Source organism: Haliotis rubra, unplaced genomic scaffold, assembly GCF_003918875.1.
Source record: "Haliotis rubra isolate DU_JTF1 unplaced genomic scaffold, ASM391887v1 Scf1141, whole genome shotgun sequence".
NCBI lineage: Eukaryota > Metazoa > Mollusca > Gastropoda > Lepetellida > Haliotidae > Haliotis > Haliotis rubra.
In genome coordinates, this window is record NW_025765050.1 from 200,760 (window position 1) to 217,751 (window position 16,992).

At 38.6% G+C, this 16,992-nt stretch overlaps 1 protein-coding gene across 1 annotated transcript; it reads right to left on the reverse strand.

The window, feature by feature from the left end:
• Window positions 1-1,607: 1,607 nt before the first annotated feature.
• Window positions 1,608-10,315, reverse strand: LOC124253428 (26S proteasome regulatory subunit 10B-like). The gene is given in 12 exon segments (XM_046687197.1): window positions 1,608-1,808; window positions 2,068-2,220; window positions 2,557-2,677; window positions 4,099-4,160; window positions 4,723-4,846; window positions 5,382-5,453; window positions 5,455-5,532; window positions 6,222-6,336; window positions 7,547-7,667; window positions 8,087-8,126; window positions 8,546-8,625; window positions 10,165-10,315. Coding segments are annotated over 12 exon segments (1,185 nt in total). The 5' UTR covers window positions 10,265-10,315; the 3' UTR covers window positions 1,608-1,689.
• Window positions 10,316-16,992: the final 6,677 nt, after the last annotated feature.

Sequence of the window (16,992 nt, forward strand, 5' to 3'; positions counted from 1 at the left end):
TAGATTGGTCTGGTGGTGTACTGGTGCCTTTTGGTAGTTTGGGAATTCTGAATAAAATACTTTTGGCATTTCCATGGCAACAAGTTTGACTTAGCCTGAAATTGATGGTTGTGCTCTTTTCCAGAGCTGAAGTCTAAAACCGTTAACTATTTCTTCACCGAACTTGGCACATAGATTGGTCTGGTGGTGTACTGGTGCCTTTTGGTAGTTTTGGAATTCTGAATAAAATATTTTTGGCCTTTCCATGGCGACAAGTTTGACTTAGCCTGAAATTGGTGGTAGTGCTCTTTTCCAGAGCAGAACTCTAAAACCGTTCTCTAATTCTTCACCGAACTTGGCACAACAAGTTTGACATAGACTGAAATTGGTGATAGCGCTCCTTTCTGGAGCAGAATTTTAAAAACCTTTTTTTTAATATTTGACATAATCATAACTCGTAGACATAATCATGAAGAGTATTTTGCCATTGCGGGGGATATTGATGACTTTGTCTTCTTGTTGAGACTAAGTTCGAATCATTTCCATGGAAACTGAGAAAATAATAAATCACAAATATCTGCAAATAGCAAAAGGCACCACTTCAAGATCTGCCTCACATATCTGCCAAGTTTTGCTGAAAGATATAGAGAGGTTTTTGAGTTGTGCTCCGGACACGAAGCCCACCCCTCACTTTTGGGATTAAGTCCGAATCGTTTCCATGGAAACCGGGAAAAATAAAAATACCAAAAATCTGCAAATAGCAAAAGGCACCACTTAAGGTTCTGTTTGATATATCTACCAAGTCTTGTTGAAAAATATTGAACGGTTCTTGAGTTATGCTCCGAAACGAAGCCCACCCCTCACTTTTGGGATTAAGTCAGAATCGTTTCCATGGAAACCAGGAAAATAAAAATACCAAAATTCTGCAAATAGCAAAAGGCACCACTTAAGGTTCTGTTTGATATATCTACCAAGTCTTGTTGAAAAATATTGAACGGTTCTTGAGTTATGCTCGGAAACGTAAGCCCACCCTCACTTTGGGACTAAGTCCGAATCGCTTCCATGGAAACCGGAAAATAAAATGCCAAAAATCTGTGAATAGCAAAAGAAAAATAGCGGTCTTTCTTACAGACTTGTCGGAAAACAGTTCATCATTGCAAGAACAGTGGATAAAAGCAACTCTAACTTTCTACAAAACAGTATCATCATAGCAGAACAGTGGAATATGAAACAAAACTACTACTTACAAAGTACTTAAGTGGCTGCAGCACGTCCAATATGAAGTGTAAATGGGTAAAATAAATCCTAGAACGGGCCATGCTGCACCAAAACCTTTTGCATATGGACTGGTAAGATGTGACAATGCTGGTTAATTGTAAACAAAATCTTCACATGGCACCCCAAAAATATGAACCTTACAATAGTCTTGGTGCCCTCCAAGTAGCACTGAATCAATCATGGCATGACTGATTAACTACCAATATCCTAAGAAAGAATAAGTCTGTTTTTAATGTTATAGATTACCAGTGTTGGAGCAAGCAAACATGTCAATCTGAAAAATGTGGTACACAAGAATTGCCATAGTCTTACCAGTAGAGACAGTGAAACAAGCAATAACTTAGCCAGAGTAATAGTTTCTATAATGACATTTTTTATTTACAATGAAAGCATACATGAAATATCGGACAAAGATTGAACATCATGATAACATTACACTGGCTTGTAGTCCAGTTTGGACTCGAGTTTTTTGTTGTCCGACACCTTTCTGGCAGCCTTCATGAAGTCCTCCTCGATCACATAGTCACGCTCAGCACGAATTGCAAACATACCTGCACAGAGACAACAGAATATATATCAGCCATATTTAGTGCATATTAGATTGTCAATAGTTGAGACAACAAATTCAAAAACATTGTTTCTGTAATAAGTATTAACTGGCAGAAAATTATGCTGATCCATGCCCAAACTGGTGACATTGTTTGCTTCCTAAAGGAACATGAGAAAATCAATTCAGCCATTGCAAATTAACCCTCTGACCACCCTCCACAAACACAACACAAGGCCTAAGGGAGACAACTTAGTACATACCTGCTTCTGTACAGACATTTCTCAGATCAGCTCCATTGAAGTCTTCTGAGAGTTTGACTATGGCTTCCCAATCTATTTCTCCATGTTTGGCAATTGGAGATGCATGGATCTTAAGAATCTCAAGTCGAGCTTGTTCATTTGGTAAAGGAATTTCTGAAATAAGAATATATAGAAAAATTATACACAGACCATCCTAATTCCTTAAGCTTAATGTTTTAAATACAATGCTACTTTTTAACCACAGTTTGCATATGAATTAATTCCAAACCATGAGCTAGCCTTCAACACAATTTACTACACAAAACAATTTGTATCAGAACAGACTATTGTTAACCTTTAATATAACAAAAGTGTTCCAGGAAAATCACTGGGTGGTATAAACCATCTCACTTTCCTTACTTTCATAATCAATTACTGTCACAGTACTCATGCTCATTTGCATGATAACTCTTATTTTGTTAGACAGCTTTAACTGCAACATAAGTGTACCTATTTTCCTGTCGAGTCTGCCTGGTCTGAGGAGTGCAGGATCAAGGGTGTCTGGTCTGTTGGTGGCCATGATGATCTTCACCTGGCCCAGGGCATCAAACCCATCCATCTGGTTCAGCAGCTGTGTAACAAGTGGAAATGGGATAGCTATAGTTACACTAAACTGCATTAAAAAACAAGAGTCGTCAGAAGATGACATATCCCCCCCGGCTCCAATAAAATTTGAAAGAACAAATCATCTGACAGTAACTTAAAGTCCAGCTTGATGTTTTTGTAGACTAAGTCCAAATCATTTCCATGGAAATCATGAAAAATATAAATGCAAAAAATGTGAAAATAGCAAGAGGCACCACTTCAAGATCTGACTCATAAATCTGCAAAGTTCTGTTGAAAGATATTAAACGGTTTTTGAGTTGTGCTCCGGAAACGAAGCCCATCCCTCCCTTTTGAGACTAAGTCTGAATCGTTTCCATGGAAACTGGGAAAAACAAAAATGACAAAAATTTGTAAATAGCATAAGGCACCACTTCAAGACCTGTCTCATATCTGCCAAGTTCTGTTGAAAGATATTGAACGGTTTTCGAGTTGTGCTCTGGAAACGAAGCCCACCCCTCCCTTTTGAGACTAAGTTCAAAACGTTTCCATGGAAACCAAGAAAAATATGACAAAAATGTGTAAATAGCAAAAGACACAAATTCAAGATCTGACTCATATCTACCATGTTTTGCTGAAAGATATTAAGAAGTTTTCGAGTTGTGCACCGGAAATGAAACCCACCCCTCCCTTTTGGGACTAAGTCTGAATCGTTTCCATGGAAACCAAAAATAATTATAATAAGAATGCAAAAAAATATGCAAATAGCAAAAGGCACAACTTGAAAAATATTGAACGGTTCTTGAGTTATGCTCCGGAAACGAAGCCCACCCCTCCCTATTAGGACTAAGTCTGAATCGTTTCGCAGGAAACCGGGGAAAATAAAAATGCCAAAAATCTGCAAATAGCAGAAGGCGCCACTTAAGGATCTGTTTGATATATCTACCAAGTTTTGTTGAAAACTATTTAACGGCTTTTGAGTTATGCTCTGAAAATAAAATGATTACGGACGGATGAGGCTTCGACTATAACCCCCTGCATTACATGCCGGGGGGATAAAAGACCCTACAAACAAAAAAGATAATAATCTTGACCCCCTCTAATTCTTCATCCCACACAATCTTAATCTGATAATAGAAACTATTCTCACAGATTACTTTTCAGCTCACTGAGTGCCCTCAGCTCTCATAATCAGTTTCAATGGCCAACAGCAAGGTGCGGAGGGGTATACAAAAGAAGGGAATGAGAGATGGAGGGAAAGCAGAGAGACAGGACAGTGGGGGACAGACAGACAAAAGAATGGAAAGGAAGTAGGAGGAAGAAGATAGACGAGAGAAAGATAACAGACACCTTGCTGACCCTGCCTCAACTTGTCAGTTCACATCATTGGGCGACTCACTTATTCCACTGCGGTCTCCATTACAATAAGTAGCCGAGCACAAAACTTACCTCCATCAAGGTCCGCTGGATCTCTCTGTCGGCTGATGTGCCTTCTGAGAATCTTCTTCCACCTAAACAGGAAAGGGTCAAAGAAGATAGCTGTCAATACAGTTTCTGATCTGTTACATGTATTTGACCTGCTTTTAGTTCAGAATCAAGAGCCATTTTAAAGTTCTATTTACTACAGAGACAGAAGTTCTTTATGCTTGAACTTTGACCAAAAAATATGTGCATGTTCTACATCACAACACTACAAACGTGCTGCTTGGCAACTGTTTATGCCAAATGTAGGTACTGAGTTATGCTAACAATATTAATTCAATTTAGTCCAACCGACATTAGCACGTGGGTCATAGAAAAATATTCATAGACTGTTTTGTACCAAACAATAGAACTAATGATTAAAAGCTGGACTGGGAAAACTGGTAACTGAAACTTTTAACAGCTTTCCATGCATTGGACAAGACTGACTTGAGTTTGGTTTTACGCCGCTTTTAGCAATATTCCAGCAACATCACGGCGGGGCATTGGACAAGAGACACAATCAGCCAGGTGATAACCTGGTGTTTCCAAGTCTCGCCAACAGCCACCTTTGAACATGAGCTTGACGAGAGGTTTCAGATAAAGTCTTACCAATGGCATCAATTTCATCCATGAAGATGATACATGGCTCATGATCCCTTGCATAGGCAAACATTTCTCTGATGAGTCGGGCACTCTCTCCAATGTACTTGTCCACAATAGCACTAGACACCACCTGAAACACAAATTATGAGGGATATATATTTTGAGGGTACAGCAGTGTCAAAGCCTTAAATTGTTGGGGTCAGGCGTAAAAGAAGGATGACTGACTGAGTTTAGTTTTACGCCGCTTTTAGCAATATTCCAGCAACATCACGGCAGGGGACATCAGAAATGGGCTTCACGCAATGTACCCATGTGGGGATTCGAACCCGGGTCTTCAGCGTGACGAGCCAACGCTTTAACCACTAGGCTACCCTACCGCCCCAAAAGAAGGATGACAGGCCACTTGAAATACATCAACGGTGTAATACAGTACTCTATGAGCAATGTAAGATTGATCATGCTCAGAGGCCAGTATATACAACGGTTCATTCAAAGTGGAACCAAAATTTTAAACACCAGTAGTCTTCATCATGGCAGGAGGGTATACCAGAAATGAGCTCAATACAAGGGCTTCACAAAGCATTAACAACTAGACTCGTCCCCTTTCTACAAACATCTCAACATACAAGAAATACAAGATCATATCTATTGTCCATGTGCTTTACCTTGAGAAAGTTGCAGTCCAACTGACTAGCTACAGCTCTGGCCAAAAGTGTTTTGCCGGTGCCTGGGGGGCCCATACAACAGGCAGCCTTTGGGTGGGGTGATGCCAACTCTCATAAACAGCTCAGGGTTCAGAAGAGGCAACTCAATCACCTGAAATAGGTCGAGGAACATTTACCTTTACACAGAGGCAAGGAAAAATAAAGTAATTACATTCTGGCAATGCATGTGATGAGGACATGAATAAGAACCCAAATGTAAATAATAGGGGTGTCACGATACACCAATCTCACGATACGATACGTATCACGATTTTAAGGTCACGATATGATACGTATCGCGATACATAATTATCGCGCCTTTTCATAGCATTACCTTACCGGCAACGTACGCGCTCGCTGATTGGTCCATCAAAATAGTGTAGCCAATCACAAAAGCTGTTAGTTTCCAACCTATTTTTTTAAGTAAAGCTAGCTACATCTATTTATCATAGCGGTCTGGTATAATTTTACTATCAAGACTTTGACGGAGATGGATATAGCATAAAAATTTGAATCGATAAAGTTTTAAAATAGGAATCGATACACGCAAGCATGTATCGCGTATCGTATCGTCAGTAAAAATGTATCGATGCATCGATACATTCGCGTTATCGCGACACCCCTAGTAAATAATGATTAATGTCTGGCAACAGATGGAAACGACATGATCTTCTGAGTAGATCATTTACCTGTAGTTTTACATAAAACTCTATTATCGAAAACTCTTCATGAGACCACCCCAATTAGGATGATCAAACCAAATGTACACATGATCCAATGTTGACGCCATGAAACACTGACCTCCCTAAGTTCCCGGATCTGTTCCCCTAGACCTCCAATCTCATTGTATCCCACTGCACCAGGATCTTCAACTGACATGTTATACACCATGGGGTCCACCTCTCGTGGCAAATACCTGTAACAATGTGCAAATATAGTTAAATGGCTACCACTGTAACAAGTTGCAGATGTACATCAACACAATAAATCATGGTTCAAAAATGAAATGTGTCATTGAAGCATGTGAAAGAAAATTCAATTCTATATCAATGGAAATTATAACTCCAACTTGAAGTCAAATTATGTCATGAAAGTGATCTGGATAAGTTAGACTGACTGACTGAATGAGTTTGGTTTTACGCCGCTTTTAGCAATATTCCAGCAACTTCACGACAGGGGACACCAGAAATGGGCTTCACACATTGTACCCACGTGGGGATTCGAACCCGGGTCTTCAGTGTGACGAGCCAACGCTTTAACCACTAGGCTACCCCACCGGCCCTGGATGAGTTAGAAACAGATATTCACAGACAAAACAAGTCTATCACTGTCAAGTTTTTCAATTTATCCCCTTTGAAGAAATGTTTGCTTGCTATTCAACTTTATCAGGAGCCCTCAGCTCTCATAATCAGTTTCAATGGCCAACAGCAAGGTGTGGAAGGGTATACACAAGAAGGGAATGAGAGATGGAGGGAAAGCAGAGTGACAGGACAGTGGGGGACAGCCAGACAAAAGGATGGACACAAGAGAAATAAGAAGACAGATAAGAGAAAGATAAAGACACCTTACTGTCCCTGCCTCAACTTGTCAGTTCACATCATTGGGCAAAAGAATGGATATGCTATCCCTCCAGTCATGATTAGTCTAGAGCTGTGTATTGTGGCCTTTGTGATGAGATGTAATATCCTGATATTCATATTTTCTGGTGACATGATATAACCGAAAATAATGGTAAATGATGTGCAAGATGATCAACAGCAAGATACATGGGTGCCAATACGATATGTATCACCATATTTGTCTGAAGCAATACAAAACTAAGTGAAACTTACTCAATCCATGAAAATACAACTTGAATTCTGGATGAGGTCTAACAACAGATATGCCAGTGTTGATTGATACTGGTGGCGTTACCACTGTACTTGAGCATTGCATGTTTTACAGAACACATTTTGTCTCTTAAACATAACAGATGTTGATTTACTTTTCTAAAAGCTACACGACCAATAGAAGAAAATACAAAAATACAACATTCATCCACATCATATCTGTATGGAGCAGGAAACACAACTCATAACTATTATCATAAGTAATAAAAGCTGAGCAGCAGTTATAAGCAAGTTCACCTCATTATTGTGAGAGTGGTCATGTCTAGAGCCACCCTTGTTCCAGGCTTCAGCTTTGCCTTATCCAACTGTCGCCTGCATCCTACAACATATCTGGGGCCATTTGTTGCTTTTACAATAACTGAAAAATAAAAAAGACAGAGTGAGTAACTATTTAAAGTCACATCAGCAATATTTCAGCCAAATCTATCCTTACAATACATATTTGTAAGATATATGTACAACTAAAGATTTATGTGTTATCATAATGGCAGCTAACGGCATTTCAAGAGTTTTGTTTTGTTTTTCACAAAATGCTGCAATATTCCAGCGATCTGATACTGACCAGGCCTGGCCCAGACAACCCAGTTATTAACATTATAGGCATCAATCTGTGACTCAGATATGATGATATCCGTAAACCATCCCAGAGACCCTGGAGACCCAATACTGTCAGACACCTATAAAGATGACAAGAGTGGGTTGCGGAAGACCAAGTCTGAGATTTTCACAGGATGCATTTAAAGAGTACCCAGCTTATAGCATGGAATACAAACTCACATTTTTCTTCAGTCAGTTGTTTCAGTACTTCTCCAACAATCTGCAAAACACATAATCAGTTTAGAAAACCGTTTCTCCACTTTAACAATACAAACATTTGATGAAGATTCCAAAGATATTGGAAAAAAATTTAATTTGCTCAAATCATATTTTTCTAGAAAGGCCTTTTATGTATAAATTAGGAAATTGTTAATTCAAATTGGGAAATCATTACTGTCATTTGTTGTAGATTTGAGGGCAAATATCTGCCACTGAACAGGTGAAGATACCAGACAGAAAGTACCAAGTAATGAAGATTTACAAATTTGAGCATTTTTTATGTAAACATGTTCTTTCTTCACTATAACTCATAACAGAATACAGCACTCCAGTAATATAAGTTTCAAATACAACAGTGCTTCAATTTAACAGGTGCATATTTCATTAAACATCCAAGAACAATCTAGGCGATTGTCTTACCTGTCCTACACTTTGCAGGGCTTTCAAGTCATTTTCAGATTTCTCATACTGCTTGGTGAGTTCTTTCAAGTTTTCCCGCACTGGCAACAAACAAAATAATATATATGATACATATTACAGAAAATGAACTAAGTATAGCTCAAGAGCTGCATGTGAGCGCATGCTTTTAACATTTTTTAAATCCTATATCCAATGTTGTTATCACTATTCACTATAAATAGGAATCAACTGAATTTCTTTTCCATTGGCTGAAAAAGCAATTTTGCCACCTTTTACAGTGATGCAAAAATCTTAGAAATACAATTACAATAAACTGTAATTTCTTAAATTTCAGAATAAGTGTTATATACACAAGTCACTAATCTTCTATCAAATGAAGTAATACTAGTGTTGGGAACTGGTTAAAATCTCATAATTGATGATTGGTTCATACAACTGATCAATCATCGAAAATAATTGGTTAGTGTCATTTATCAAATTTTCCTCCTTGTGTTTGTTAATGCACAAAAACAAGAAGAAAAAACATGTATTTTTTCGTAAATTGCACAAAATGCATTTGCAACTTTCACATCCTTAAAGGATGACTAGTCTGTTAGGAACATTAATTTCCTATCACGACTAGGAACGAGCTTTTAGCGCTTATGAAATGTAACAGACAAAACCAACCTTGTGAAATATATTGTTATTGCAAACAAGTGTTGTATAACTTCCTAAATTGTTTGTGTTCGATTAAGAGAAAACATGATCGATTGCTTGGTCGTTTAGTCATTGCGACCAATCTTCGATTATTTCAATTAATCGGACCACCACTAGGTAATACTATTACCAGTCCAAATCATGACATGTTAACAAGCTGCCATCATCTGTGGCAGAGAGTAAACATGTCATATCGAGCCAGAATTTCCTAAACAGACATTAGCTTACAACACAATCCCTACCTCGTGTAATAGATAAAGTCGTAGTGCCTCTAAATCTGCATTAAAACCCGATTTACAATTTTCACAGAGTAAGAATAAGATATCAGTATCAACTTTCCCCACTTCACAAGAAGGTAGCACAAGCATGCAACTGTAATTATGAAGTTGGTTAATGAAGTTTCTCCTACAACTGGTTCTAAAATAGAAAGTGAAACTGTGAATGTATGTCTATTTCTCTAGAATTTTCTCTATTTACAATGGAAAATTTGCCTGAGCATTCAATTATTAGTATGCTTTTCTTTAAAGTAGACCGTATTTCCTGCTGAAAACCTGAATTATAATAAAAGAAAATTAAAACGATCTAACACTCGTGACTTGAAAATGCCCAATGACTGTCAGTGACACGAAAACAGGTGACACTGAATGTCTACCCCCTGGTATTACACAAATACCAAAATCAAACCTTGAACATACATTTTCCAATCACACTGTTTACTTAATATTATCCTGAACACCCTTCCACAAAATTGCCTAAAGCTATAACAAACGCTTGAACTGAAGATATAATGGGAACTCAACAAATGTGATTCAGCATGTTTGAACAAAATGGCCGTTCAGCTGCACATCATTGTTATTTTGGTACCTTATACATATATTTTGAAGAAAATATTTCAACATTATAGCTGCAGGCGGAATACTAACTTTCTTTTAGCCTTGCTTCTAACTCTTTGTGCTCTAGCAGCTTTTTACGATAGTCTGCTAGAGCCTTTTCGCGGACGCTATCCACCACCGGCGTCGTCATTTTGTCTGGTCTTCTCGCACTCTACTTCCGCTTTTATGCACATGCGCAAAGTATTTTCTTGTGGACCCGGAAGTGTGACCAAGGTGCAAACTGAAATTCAAGAGCATTGTCATAAAAACTATTTAAAAAACTCATTTTTGAAAATATTTCTCACCTCGTTTCCAAAAGCCATGATCAACAGCTCCCTTGGCTCTCATTTTCACATATCATAATTCCTATATTGATAATGAACCTGTAGATATGGTTGATGAGTACAAATATCTCGGAAGTGTCATGTAAACTATAAACTTACATGGAAATCAAAACACTCAGTGCATTTATGCCAAATGTCATCAAAGACTTTTTTTACACTAACTTCGTTCTTTTAATGTCTGCGTTAACATTTCATCCATATTTTACGACTGCTTCATTCAATGTGTTTTGTCCTCCATGCTTGGTATGCATGTTGGTTGTTGTTTAACGCCGCACTCAGCAGTATTCCAACTATTATGGTCTGTAAATAATCTAACCTGGACCAGACAACCAGTGTTTAAAAGCATGAGCATCGATCTACGCAAATTGTATACGATGACATGTGTCAAGTCAGCGAGCCTGACCACCCGATCCCATTAGTCGTCTCTTACGACCAGCATGGGTTACTGAAGACCAATGTTCTAACCCGGATCTTCACGGGTCTGGTATGCAGGTCTGTCTATGGTAAACAAAAACAGAGACAATATACCGATATATCGGTATAAAACAAATTAAGAAAAAATGTCCTTTCAGCTAGCAAAATATGCAGATCAGTTGGGGCTTTCATCCCTTGTAGTTCTTAAATTAGAAGTCTCATTTATAAATGGTTTTTTTTGTTAGTATCATTATAAGGTGATACTTGTCCTCTACTTGGTACAAACATGCGAGTATTTATCTTAACGATGCTGTGAAAATTGTGTTGATGTGTATTTACAATGTGTATTTTACCAATCTAATGTATGTGTTGCCTAGCCTGTGACACAAAACAATTTTCTCTTTGATATATTATATTATTTATGTCGCCAGGCAGCTATCTACCTTCGCCTGCCAGAATCTCAATCCTATAGCGCACGTTTAGGACATTATTAAGTCTCAGAATACGTGAGAGAAATCCTCCAGCATAAAATCTTGATGTATTTGAACAAGCTATCCGTTCATAATAGAACACAAAATCATCTTTCTCGTTGGCAACACAACTCGTTTCAGATTACTCTGTCAATATATTGCATGCGTAAGTGTGACGGTCTTGTGTTCAGCTTCAAATGCTTGTGACACCTTGACAGAAACGAATTCACTAGTTAAATGACACGAAAAGTGAACTGATATATGAAGTTTGTTTTGTAAAAGAAAATATTTTCTTGTTTTGTTTATTTTTTTATGTTAAATCTAGTACTGTTTTGAGACATAATTATCAATTAACGTCGAATTGATTAGAATTATGTGATTCCCAAATGATACTAACTTGCTCAACTATTCCCAACACTGTGACTTTGGCTCCTAAGGGCGTGGCCAGGGCTTCTTTGACAGTTTTCACTGGAGGGTTTAAAATGCCCCAACTACCTCTTCATCGTATGCGAATGGTCTGCATGACAGTATCTGTAATTAAGCAAATATAGAGAAATCATCAAACATGAGTATATTACATACCCAAATGAAATATTGTTTATAGTAAAAAGTAAATTGGCTTTATATATTGTGGACTGCATATAGGATATGATGGAAATGAGTATGGCAGTTTAAATGGTGAGATTATACAATGTACATGTATTCAATTTGCATAAAAAGTTGTTCACGTGGTTTGTTAGTGAAATATGATGAAGAATTAAGAACAAAATTGCAACTGAAATAATATCACATCAAGAAGTGAATTTAAGGAGATTTTTAATTTAATATTTATTCAAAGAATCATTTAACATGTACAAGTATTGTATATTCGCTTCCCCATTCTTACCAAGAAAAGTCTATTATTTACCTTCGAGTGGTTTTGAAGTCTGACGACTCCATCTTCTGTAATAACTGCGTCTGTTGCCATGTGGAACCCTGGCGTAATGTCTCCAAAGTCCATTGTCATCCTGACGCCGTGAAGGTGATTGGTTTTGATTTTAGAATCACTTGCGTTCCCTTGTACATGCCATATTTGCTTTTCATTTCGATTACTTCGGAGAAATGAAAGAAGGCTATATTCTGCGTTGGTTGTTTCTATACCAATTAGAAACAAAAACATTTATATTACTGTGTTGGTAAATTGTATTATTGACGTGCAATGTTTATGCAAACCTAATTACTAAGTAGACAATGCTTATAATTTGTATCAAAAATACCACACATTTCCAGACATAAGCAATGATATGATATCTGTACTGCCACGTATTCTTCAATAATGCATCACACAACAGCAGTTCAATTTTGAAATAATTTGAAGAATGACATACCTTAGGGAGATCCTTTCTTGTTGATGTCAACGCCATGGTACAAAAGCTGGAGGGAATTCAACAGTCCTGGTAGTGGCAGATGAAGATACCGATACCAGAAGGACCGTGAGTTATATTGAATACGGACAGCAATAAGATCTCTTGCTTTCTGGAGGCCAATGAAATGGTATCGTCCCACGAGGCCTAAAATTATTCAGTTAGGTAGGTACAGTTCATTAGGCTATGTGGGACTTCATGCCTCACTGGTTTTATTGGATTAATGTGTCTCTCTTGACTACATAACCTTTTCTTTTAGCCAATTAGTTAGTGTAATGAAACTGGCCCGGCGATGTCCAGAAGAAATGACAAATCATGGCATATTAAGCCACGCAAATAGTCAAAAAGTAGAGAAAGTGTGTTATGTAATAGAAATGTGTATGCAATGGTACATTGTAATGCGTTTTTGGTTTGTTTGTTTAATTTTCTTGCGCTATAAGCACATAAAGATGAAAATGTATGTTTAAATAAAATGTAGATGTATATTTCCTTCTTCCAAGAACGTCCACCATATAGCTGGAATATTGCTGAGTGCGGAGTAAAACTCAACTCACTCACTCTTCCAAGAACGTAAATAAAACTGCAAGTGTGTCAGTGTCACTAATCTGTATAAAAGCACTATATAAGCATCAGAGGGTCTGGCGTAAACTCATTACGCATGCTGCTGTTTAGATATTTATATAAATAAACTTGTGCAATGATACACAGAATATATATATATATATATATTGCACGTGCACCATGTGGGTCCACATATTTACACATGTGAAAAAATGTATGGCAACACACACTTTTTCATCAATATGTTACGGTTTACCACACCACAGGGTGGAAGCGCTGTCCACGCGAAATGTGGAGTTGCCCCAAAAGCAAATCCATTTCCTCGCTGGACAGTGAAAGAAGAACATGTGGCGCAAGAGTAATGGTAAGTTTTCCCTCGCATTTTCATTATTTTGCAAGTATATCAGGTTTTGCCATTTGGCAGACGGGTCTAGAAATCTACAGATCTTTCTATAATAGCTTGACACCCTCTATATTTATTGCAACTGAGTAGTAAGGGGCCAGCGCTTTTCCGAGGTGACGTAATATGCCCTCGAGGAAGCGCTGGCCCAACACCATGACGTCACGGGGGCGGTCATGCGTTGACCGCCCTGTGACGTCGGAAAAAGACTCACCACCACCACCATGACGTCACCGCCTCCCCGTGACGTCGGAAAAAGACCCATAGAGATTACTAAACGAGTGTCTGTCAGATACCATTTATCTTACAACGAGTTGTTTCAAAACGTATTTAACGAGCGAAAGCGAGTTAAATACGTTTTGAAACAACGAGTTGTAAGATAAATGGTATCTGACAGACACGAGTACACTAATCTGTTTCTTACACACCATAAAATCGCACCATTTTATGGTCGAATACATTCAAATTTCATTTTTTCTCGTCGTAGGTGCGCAGTTATACACAACACAACGTTTATGAATGAGTGACGTCACTTGGTTTCCTAATCACTACTCATCCCCATGGTGACCCTCCACAAAAAAGTTTCTGCCACCTCTTCGCAACATCAAGGCAATAGTGATATTGATAACTAGATAGGATCACAGAAAATTAATTAAACCCTCTAAAACGATGATGTTACCATGCAAATGTGGATGATTTTAATTCTTGCAAGCGTAAAATATTTGAGCGTGTGACGTCATCGTTATCGCTTGGTGGTTGTCGTCATCGAAAGATTGTTTTGAAAATCTCTGCACATTGGGGATCTGTACTTGTGTATACTAGTTTACGTTCAATGTTCTTCCATCGACTGGAGCCAAAACTTTTGCGTGTGTGTAATTAGGTGCACCCAGTGTGCTTGAATGTGACATTGCTGAGGTTACGTTCACTATCAATGGGGGACTACTCTTCTTCGCCACAGCCTTCTCGTTTTCCCGAGCCAGAAACTGCCACTTGGAATGTAATGGAATTTACGGAGTTTTCAGTATGAAATGTGAGTTGATTACATCCTGTATGTTATCAAGACATAAACTTTTCATTATCATGCGTCGGAGGAATGTCTTGAACAATGACTTTTGTGTAGATCAACCGTTCCTGTACATGTTCGATTGGATAGAAAAGACGTGTGCCGCCATTTGCACTCATGAAGCCTTGCAAAACGTTCCATGTTGTACATTGTTTCAACGAGTGTGTTTTGGTTCTGATTGTCATGAGTGAATTTGATAACATTGGAATCACATAGTATCTCGGAGCTGGAAGTGGGTCTTCATCATGTTTATCAGTGAAATATGTCATCTTCATCAATGCATCAAAGAAACAACGAGGCAAATCGATCTCACAATGGACAGGCACTGGCGTTATCGTGTCAGGTATTTTTGCAAGACGACACATGACACTTGTCGCATCTCTCCAGTAAAAGTACCAGTGTTGTACATTTTGAATATTCGAAGGGAATCCCGGGCTTTATCTCTAACGGTGATTTTCACATAATCGTTTACACAGGTATCACTGATTGTTCGAGCCATTTTGAATTCATGACTAGAAATCAAAAGTTTAATAAAAATAATTAGAAAATAAATAGATTCGTGTTACATTTATTCTACTTGTGACTCATTGTATAGATACCTATTTATGTTGCAATCGCGAAAATAACAGGTAGGTGTAAAGGGGTATTTTTTGCAAGAGTAACAGGTTTCTGTTCGATTGAAGCACGAGAACTTATCAATGAATTTTAATCAGGAAAGTAGTCCGTCATAGCCTGACCCTAGGTCATCACCATGGAGTAGCCAATCACGGGATTAGAAATCGATCTCACACATATGTGTGATACCAGTTTTCTCACATGGGTTTCTCACCCACGGGTGTGTAAGAAACCACCACCATGACGTCACAGGGAGGCGTCGACCGCCCGTGACGTCGGAAAAAGACCCACCACAACCATGACGTCACGGGGAGGCGATGACGGAAAAGAGGAGCTAACCACGAGCTGACCACGCTATGACGTAGGAAAAAGACGTCACAGTGTCTGACGTAGGAAAAAGCCGCTGACTCGTCATGACCATCTCTGTCACATCACACACAAATGGCGACCATAAGAATCCGAGTGCGTCCGTCAAATAATCTCCATTTTTTTTTACCTCACCGTTAGCGTGCCATTAAATTTTGAAGGAGGCTAGGGAATGTCGTACAGTCTATGTAAAGCTCTCTACAATACTACACCGCAAGACATACCTAGACACTCTTAATCACACGTCTGTGTAAAGCTCTCTACAATACAAGACGATGATATTCTACATAAAAACAAATCTGTGAGGTAGAAAAAAACAGTACGCAGTGTTACGTTCTTTACCTCGTATAGTAAACCCCAAACAGGGAACAATTTTTGAAAGGGGTCTGTAAATGTCGTACTGTCGATGTAAAGCTCTCTACAATACAAGACAGCAAAACAAATGTAACAAGACGCTCAATAACACGCCCTCCGGTTTATGTAAAGCTCTCTACAATACATCACGGGAAGGCGGTTATATTCTACCATAGAAGTCGGGCAGTCCATGTAAAGCTCTCTACAATACAAGACTGCACGAACATCGTATTCTTCATTGTTTAAACCATCCCCCAAAAATATACCCACGAGGTAGACATCGTCAACACTTTTTTATAAAACACAACAGAGGCAAGTAAGCAACATTTCTCAAATTTTATTCGTAACTATGCTTAGATTACATTTTTTACTCACAATTCAGCTCTCAGTTCACAAAGCAGTTCTCGTATCACTGTCGAATTTGAAGGGACACGTAATTTTCAGGAATGAGCACGATGGGCTAAACCTGTGATGTTCAAAGTCGATATCATCCTCGGCACACCATTTCCACAATCGTAATCCACACCAGGCACACGCGACCTTGTCCGAAACACCGGTATAATAAAACCCTCTCCGGGCTAGCTGTCTACCCTTCTGAACCAGCTGTTCGGGCCAGTCCTTAAAAGTAGCCATCGTTTCGTGACAGTAGTTCTGACTTAAATCGACCAGCAGCTTTCTGTGCACTACCGATGGTTGTTTCCCACAGGTGTCGTACCCACGTTGAAGATGATATTTACCATCCAGAGGTACACTGTCTTCGTCATATACATAGTCCGATAAAGTCACTGGCTGCTTCCTCGCGTCGGTATCATCCTCATAGCAATCGGACAATTGACCCCTTTCTCCATCCTTCTGGTATTTAAGAGTATCGTAGTACTGAGACATCTTT